General features: G+C 43.0%; 1 protein-coding gene across 1 annotated transcript in view; it reads right to left on the bottom strand.

The window, feature by feature from the left end:
* Positions 1 to 1311: 1311 nt before the first annotated feature.
* The window catches only part of CCDC33 (coiled-coil domain containing 33), a 156609-nt gene continuing 149487 nt past the window's right edge, over positions 1312 to 8433 (bottom strand). The window contains exons 20-23 of the mRNA XM_040343016.1: positions 5516 to 5637; positions 3495 to 3584; positions 3273 to 3389; positions 1312 to 1723 (exon numbers count right to left, since the gene is read on the bottom strand). Of these exons, the coding sequence (XP_040198950.1) occupies positions 1670 to 1723; positions 3273 to 3389; positions 3495 to 3584; positions 5516 to 5637 (383 nt within the window). The 3' untranslated portion in view covers positions 1312 to 1669. The remainder of the gene's footprint in view (positions 1724 to 3272; positions 3390 to 3494; positions 3585 to 5515; positions 5638 to 8433) is intronic.

The following is an 8433-nucleotide window of genomic DNA, read 5'->3' as shown; positions in this document are numbered from 1 at the left end:
TTCGGGGCATCGACCTCAGGTAAGTCATTCATAATAAGCTAGTATGCTATGCATTTTTTAGGGGAAAAAATTGGGGATTACTTCCTCTTTAAGTAATTCAGGATGACATGGATAGTATGGATTCTTACCTGATTGGCCCATGAGACGGGTTGATGGGGAGGAGCGGTAAGATATGTTGCTGGGTAGTAGAGGTCAGGGCAGTTGCAGAGCAGAAATCGGTGGAGAAACATCCCTCCCTCCCGCCCTTATTGTTTTTATATTACTGTTGTTGGTGTCAATTACCATTTGGCAATTTGGGGTCCTTGACGACCATTGAGTAAATGGTGGTGAACCATCTGAGGTATGGTATATTTGAGTTGGTACGGTTCACTGCATAGTGACCGGGTAGTGGTAGAACCCTGGGTGGCCGAGGTCAGCTGGGTTGGGCCCCGAGTCATTTTTCGCAGCTGGGGTCGCAACTCAGCTATCTGGTGCCTCAGATACAAAATATGTTATGGAAATGTGGTACCGTCAAGGATCTCAAAGCGTTGTTTCAGGTTTAAAGCATTTATTATGTTCTGTTATTTATATAAAGTTTATGTGAATAAAAGGCCGTCTTCGGGCCATTTTACCCCACTTAAGGTTCGTGTGTTTTTTCTATAAGTAGGGGTAGGTGGAATGTGGGGAATACTGGAGGGGGTATATGGTTAGTTCGGCATGGTGAGCTCTGATCTACCCTAGCAATGGTGTTTCCAGTGCTATGTGTCAAGCTATGTAATAGAAATTAGGTCTGAAAAGAATGTGAACTGTACAGCTGTGGACAGGCAGAACAACAGATGGCAGGGCTGAATGATCACGTACAGTATACTTTTTATACTTTGTGGCTGATGCTGAAAGAGGGAAGGAGGGTAAGGAGTTAAAGCACACCTATCCTCTAGAAAAAAAGGGATCCAAAAGCAGTGCTCATTATGCCCACATTCTGACACAGCGCTCCGTGTCTTCCTCTGGTTCCAGCTGTTGTTCCCCTAAAGGCAAATGACACCCTGGGTTCACAGGAGAATGAAGAAAACAGCGTGGATGGAGAACTGGACCTGGGGGCTTTATGTGATCAGACCAATGACAGTTCCAAAACAAGGTATGTAACGTAAAGGAATGCAAGGGGACTACAAGGTGGTGAAGTCTCTCCAGTAGGTGGTTGGGGGGGGGGGGTTGCCCAAACTGAATCTGAGATTTAAGCTAGCTGCCTCACTATAAGTAGGGCTATGTCTGTATTTTGTTTTAGGAATTTTTGTTTTACCCCAATTCTATACTATCGAGGGTTTACCTTAGTAATAGTGCCCAAAAAAATGTAATATTTTATTTGTGCATGTGGTCAAGTCATTCAGTGTTCTATATAAAATACAATTTATTTTACCACTTTCAGCATTAATTAAAAAAAGGGTTAAAACATAAATAATTTCTTTCATTCAATACACTTCCCGGCATCCTGCGTCTTTGGGTTTTCTTTGTGTTTTCCTGGGTGGTTTCAGAATCATTTTATGACCATCTAATAGGCTCTCTCTTATATCACCAGGAATGGGAGCTTCAAATGGATTCCAGCAAAATGCTTTATCACCTTCATAACGGTATCTCTCCATTGCTTTGTAACAGTTTACATTTTTTTTATTGTTCTCTTGTAGTTCTGTAAAACTCAAATTAAAGGATCAAGCTTGACATGTCTCTTCGTGGGAGGGTCTTGGTCCTTCTGCAAAGGCAAGATGAATAAGGGTAAGTAGATAATAATTAGAGTAAATTCACCTATTGAAAAAAAAATCAAGGGCCAGATTCTGAAAGGACTTACGTCGGCGCAGCGCCATGTACGCCGTTGTAAGTCCTAATCCGACCCGTCGTATCTATGCGCCTGATTCTTAGAATCAGTTACACATAGATATCCATTAGATCCGACAGGCGAACGTACACGCGGCCGACGCAGTAAAGTTACGACGTTTACGTTAGGCTTTTCCCGGCATATAGTTGCCCCTGCTATATAAGGCATAAGTGCGGCGTACCAATGTTAAGTATGGCCGTCGTTCCCGCGTCGAAACTTGAAAAAGTTACGTCGTTTGCGTAAGTCGTCCGTGAATGGGGCTGGACGTCATTTACGTTCACGTCGAAACCAATGACGTCCTTGCGGCGTACTTTGGAGCAATGCACACTGGGAAATTCCACAGACGGCGCATGCGCCGTTCCGCAAAAACGTCAATCACGCCGGGTCACAGTAGTTTTACATAAAACACGCCCCCCTGATCCAAATTTGAATTAGGCGGGCTTACCCCGGCCGATTTACGCTACGCCGCCACAACTTACGGAGCAAGTGCTTTGAGAATACAGTACTTGCCCGTCTAAGTTGCGGAGGCGTAACGTAAATCGGATACGTTACGCCCCAGCAAAGATACGCCGCTGACTGAGAATCTGGCCCCCTGTGTGTGTGTGAATGTAGCTAGCCTAAAGTTGCACTTCTGTTAATAATGGCCAATTTACTTTTGTAAATAAATGTTAGACAGAAGCTCGCAAAGTATTTAAGGCCTCGTGCACACTGGACATTAAACTAATGTTATAAAAACGCCAGTAGCTTTGCAGTGAGTTTTTCAAAGTTTTTTAGCGTTATTTAACATTTTTCAATGGATCAAAAACATAAAAAAATGCTGGTGAGCTGAGTTTTTGAGCGTTTATCAGAGTTTAGCAGTGTTTTTTGATGTTAGAGCGTTTTTACAGCTGAAAACAGCTGAAAAACTCCTCTCAGAACCCACTAGTTTTGGAGTTTTTTTAAAGCCAAAAAACGCCCCAGACAGAAACTGCTGATAACAGCCTATGTGCATGATGGAGAATTTATTAACAGTAGAAAAAAAATTCTAAAGCCCAAAACAGCTGCTGTAAAAACTTCCAAAAACGTCCAGTGTGCATGAGGTCTAAAGAGAACCTGTCAGGTGATGAAAAGGACAGTACAGTACTATACTAGTACTTAATATAGGCCTTAATATAGGCTTACCTGTATATAAAAGTGGTAGTACAGGGTATACAACCACTTTAATCTAGGCTTACCTGTAGATAAAAGTGGTTGTACAGGGTGTACAGCCACTCTAACTATTGGATGTGTGTGGATTATTTTTGGAGAATAAGGATATAGTTTGGTGTCACTTTAAAGAAAAAAGAATAGCTATTATCGAAATTTAGGACTAGACACTGTCTTTCAGAAAATACTCCTTCATTCAGCACAGAAGAGAAATTTAATAATAATATATAATATTTCTTACAGTAGGAAAGTGGTGCAAGATAGTGGTCTGGGTCCGGCTGAATCCCATCTGCTGCTCTGAAATCTGTGTAAGGTGTTGCTGTTTATCACGGCCCCATCGCCGGGCTGACTCTTCCAGCTGACAGTAGGAGAAGTGATAATGTGATAAAGTTAGAATACAAAACTATAACAACAGAATCAGGTATATTAGTTCATTGATGATTTGTATAATATGGGAGCTTACCTCTCTCTCTAGGCTCTGTACTCTTGCTTGTGACTTTTCCAATTTGCTTAGAAGAGAAAACTTCTCGCTGTCGGTTAATTGTTCAGGAACCTGGAAAAAAAAAATTTGATTCTCTAATCCTGTATCAAAAAATAAGTGCAAAATTATACTTACTGAATAAATTAAACATTGTGAAGTTGAGCAGATAAACCATAAGACCAAGGCCTTTTTTCAGCTGGAACTTGGTGGAATTCCGTTCCACCACCTTTGGCTCATGTCTTCTGCTCCCTGCTCACCACTATCACTTGTAAACACATGTTTACAAGTGACAGCTTGTCTCTCAACGATCTGTTCCCCCGAGCGGCTACCACTGAGTGCAGGATGGGGACAAGGGAGATGCAGGTGCCCAGGGTGCAGTGCAGATGCCTACACCCCTACTGGATGATCTCCCTGCAAGTGAGAGAGCCAGAGTCACCTACAGTGTGCGAGAGGTACTAGAGCTGGCTGGGGGCTTCAGCTTAAAGGGGTTGTAAAGCTTTGCGTTTTTTTACCTTAATGCATCCTATGCATTAACCACTAGCTGACCAGCCGCCGCAGTTTTACAGCGGTAGGTCGGCTCGGCTGCGCGAAATGACGAAATATAACGTCATTCCGCATTTCAGCCACTAGGGGCGCCCCCTGCTCGCCCCTGGTGTCGACGCTCGTGCCCGGCGGGCGCGATCACCGCCGAGCACCCGCGAACGCTCGTTACAGAGTGAGAACCGGGAGCTGTGCGCAACCCACGGCTGGGCATCTAAAGCGAACGTACAGGTACGTGCTTGTGCCCAGTCGTGCCATTCTGCCGACGTATATGCGCAGGAGGTCCTTAAGTGTTTAAATATGTAGAACTAAAGACAACTGTTTCACTGATGAGAACCCAGGTTTAGTTAAACTACTTGGCACAAGAACATTCTGCAGTCAGGGCCAACAGTAACTCAAGACTTACATTTAGGGATGCACGCAGGTGTTTTCTGATATTAATCTGAACCCGCCTGAGCAACTATATCGAGCAGGAATCTGTCACTGTGGACTGCCAATCATTGTGGGCCAAGATATACGCGAGGCTGCGGGAAATGCCTCTGCTGCTTAAGATTGGTGGTCCATAGTGTCAGCTCCTTGGCGAGATAACTCAGGTGGGTTAGGATGAACATACAAAAACACCTGAGCTCATCCCTGCTACCAATAGGACATCGCTGTTTTCTTGATTTGATTTCAGAACACTAAAACTTGACTGGTAGCCATTGGCTATCACACTCTATTATGTGTCTATTATTGGTTTTAAAAAAGTGACTATTTATATCAGCATGTCATACTGCATCCTACAGACTCAAATGCCGCATACACACGATCGGAAATTCCGTCAGGAAAACCGTGTAATTTTTTTGGACTGAATTTTGGCTCAAACTCAAAATTCCGAACGTCAAGAATGCGGTGACGTATAACACTTACGACGAGCCGAGAAAAATTAAGTGCAATAGGCAGTGCGGCTCTTCTGCTTGATTCCGAGCATGCATGTTTTTTGTGCGTTGGAATTGCATACAGACGATCGGAATTTCCGACAAGAACTTTTCTTGTCGGAAAAATTGAGAACCAGCTCTAAAATTTTTGCTGTCGGAAATTCCGACAGAAAAAGTCAGATGGAGCATACACACGCTCGGAATTTCCAACCAAAAGCTCACATCAAACTTTTCTTGTCGGAATTTCCGATCGTGTGTATGCGGCATAAGGCAATGCTCACACATTTGCATTTTACCCTGCAGCACGTTTTAAAAAAAATAATATTTTTATTTGGACCACTTATAGGCACTTTGAGGAACATAGAAGTCAATAGTAGTAATGCATGAAGACGCATGCATTATGTGTTTTGCATGAAATTTGAGCCCCCTGGTTACAAACCCAAATGGTTGGTTATTGGCCAACATGAAAACACAAGATGCATAAAAACACACATCAATGCATGTGCACAATGTTCATCAAAAACGCAACCCAATTATCCTACTCACCGGCAGGATCTGAGTGAACACTGTCGTCGGTTGTCGAGCATTATCCAGTTCTTCCCTTAAACGTGCGTTCTCAGCTAGCAATGTAGAATAAACCTCTCCCTGCAGAGTATCAACTCGAACCCCTGAAAACGAGTTAACAATTACCACAATAGTGTTTAATACTGTGTTATCAGTCAGGTTAACAGTCATATCTTTTATCTTCATGATTTACCCTTCACCTTAAAGTGTTTGTATAGCCCAAATGTTTTTTTCTCATTTTTTTTGGAATGGGAAAGGGATAGAAGTCATCAGGTTTTTGTTATAGTCGGGTGTCCCCATGTGGACGAAAAAAAATCAACCGACAGTGGTTTACACCCTTCCCCACTCTGTCCACAAGACAGGACTATACATAGGGCTAGATTCAGAAAAAAATGCCTATCTTTAGGCGGGCGTAGCGTATCTCATATATGCTACGCCGCCGTAACTTTGAGAGGCAAGTCCCGTATTCAGAAAGAACTTGCGCCCAAAGTTACGGCGGCGTAGCGTATATGGGCCGGCGTAAGCCCGCCTAATTCAAAATAGGCTGGTAGGGGGCGTGTTGTATGCTAAGTAATCGTGGCCCCACGTAATTGACGTTACTAACGAACGGCGCATGCGCCGTCCGTGAAAGTATCCCAGTGCGCATGCTCCAAATTACACCGCAAATAGTCATTGCTTTAGACGTGAACGTAACTTACGCCCAGCCCCATTCACGGACGACTTGCGCAAACGACGTAAAACGTGGAATATTCAACGCTGATCCGACGTCCATACTTAACATTGACTGCACCATCTTTTTGGTGGTTTATCTTTACGCCTGAAAATGCCTTACGTAAATGGCGTATCTTACATGCGACAGCCGTGCATACGTTCGTGAATAGGCGTATCTTGATCATTTGCATATTCTCGGCGTAAATCGACGTACACGCCCCTACCGGCCAGCGTAAATATGCAACTAAGATACGACGGCGTAGGAGACTTACGCCGGTCGTATCTTAGCAACAGAGAAGCGTATCTCAATTTGAGCATACCGCTTAAAGATACGACGGCGCGGATTCGGACTTATGACGGCGTATCTACTGATACGCCGTCGTAAGTCTTTATGAATCTAGCCCATACACTTTAACAGTGCTGTCTTGTTCAATACTGTATTTGTGTGCACACAATTTGTTTTTCCAGGTTTTCTCTTACTATTAGTATGTGTCATAACCTTGTTCGCTTTTTTAAACCATAAGCCTCGTACACACGACCGGTTTTCCTAGCAAGAAAACTGCTGGGAGAGCTTTTTGCCATGAAAACCTGGCGTGTATATGCTCCCTCAGTGGGAAAACTGCAGAGAATCCCGGCGGGAAAAATAGAGAACCTGCTCTCTATTTTCCCCGCGTTTTTTTTCCTGCCAGATTTACTACACTTGCCAATGGAAAACACTGCGAGGCAGTGCCGAGGGAGAATAAGCCCTGTACACCCGGCCAAAGCTCACCCCGCAGTTTTCCCGGCGGACTTTATACTGCCGGGAATCCCGGCTGTGTGTACAGGGCTTTAGTCTCTCCTATCACCCCTTCCATTAACCCTATTATACTGGTGTACCCCTGCTGTATCTTATGCCGCGTACACACGACCGTTTTTCGGGTTCTAAAAAATTACGTTTTTAAGGGTCTAGAAAAACCTATGTTTTTTTCAACCTGATCATTAAAATGGCCTTTTTTAGAACCCGAAAAACGGTTGTGTGTACGCGGCATTAGTGGTTTTTTTTTCATTCTTTGAATTTATTGGTTAACCAATACAAGGTGTTTTGGGTTTCTGTTGAATTCAACCGAAAAAAGCATTTTTTAAAACCAATATTCTGGCTCACCAGGTTACAGGTGTGAATATTTACCTGTCTGCATCCTTATTCCAGCACTAGTCTATTAACACAGTACAGCACAGTAGTTTATTAACCAAATATATCCAATCAATTTGATACATCATGAGCCCAAAGACTTAATAGATGTTAAAGTCAAAGGCAATGGCCATCATACTGATATCCAATGCCATCTTTAAAAGGAATGTAAAATAGTTTCATATATACTGTATATTGTCTCTCTCTTTATTATGGTCAGGACTAAAAACATAAAAAAACCTTCTTTATAATTTTTTTAGCTAGGTTAATATAAAATGTTGCATTGGAATATTTAGAATTCTTACATAAAGCCAAGTGCATATACCGCTAGTCTTCTTTTCACATATTTAGCTATAATTCCTTATCAACTTTGCTTAAAAAGCCTGTTTACTGTACTCAACTCAACCTCAAGATTGTACACACAAGTGAATGACTCATGGCAATGTCCCATCCCCTATTAGGTGACCCTTTACTGGGTTTCAATCAGAGAAAAGGAGACAAAAGGCAGGCTGCTAATGCTCTGTCACTTTACCTTTCTATTACCCAACTTAAATCTTGTACACACTAGTAGTTCCTTTATGTTCAACCTAGCAGGGCTGAACAAAAAAAAACTGACAGCTCAGGAAGAGCCACTGTACTAACAATCTGATGTTAATACAATGATTCCCCCCTGCTGTGCTATTGTGGGGGGCGGCCCCCCTGCCAGAACACTGTGGTTAGCGCTCTCCGCTATTGGCAGAGAGTGCTGATCGGGAGCCGATCAGTGGATCTTTTTTGGTCATGCCCCTTTGAGAGAAGACCAGCTTCTGTCGTACCGACTGCAGTACACACGGGCCGAATGTTGGCTGATATCTATTGAAACGGTCAATGCCGTCCCACATTCGGGCCATGTGTACTAGGCTTTAAAGTGCTCTGGGAGTCCCGTTTTCATGTAAAAAAAACAAAAAACAAAGATTGTATGCATATAGCAAAAAGGAGATATAAAACATAAATAACTGTTGAATTAAAATGAACCCAAACC

The sequence above is a fragment of the Rana temporaria genome, chromosome 3 (genome assembly GCF_905171775.1).
Source record: "Rana temporaria chromosome 3, aRanTem1.1, whole genome shotgun sequence".
NCBI classification, from domain to species: Eukaryota; Metazoa; Chordata; class Amphibia; order Anura; family Ranidae; genus Rana; species Rana temporaria.
The sequence above is the reverse complement of the archived record's forward strand: the minus strand, read 5'-3'. Positions and strand labels throughout refer to the sequence as shown.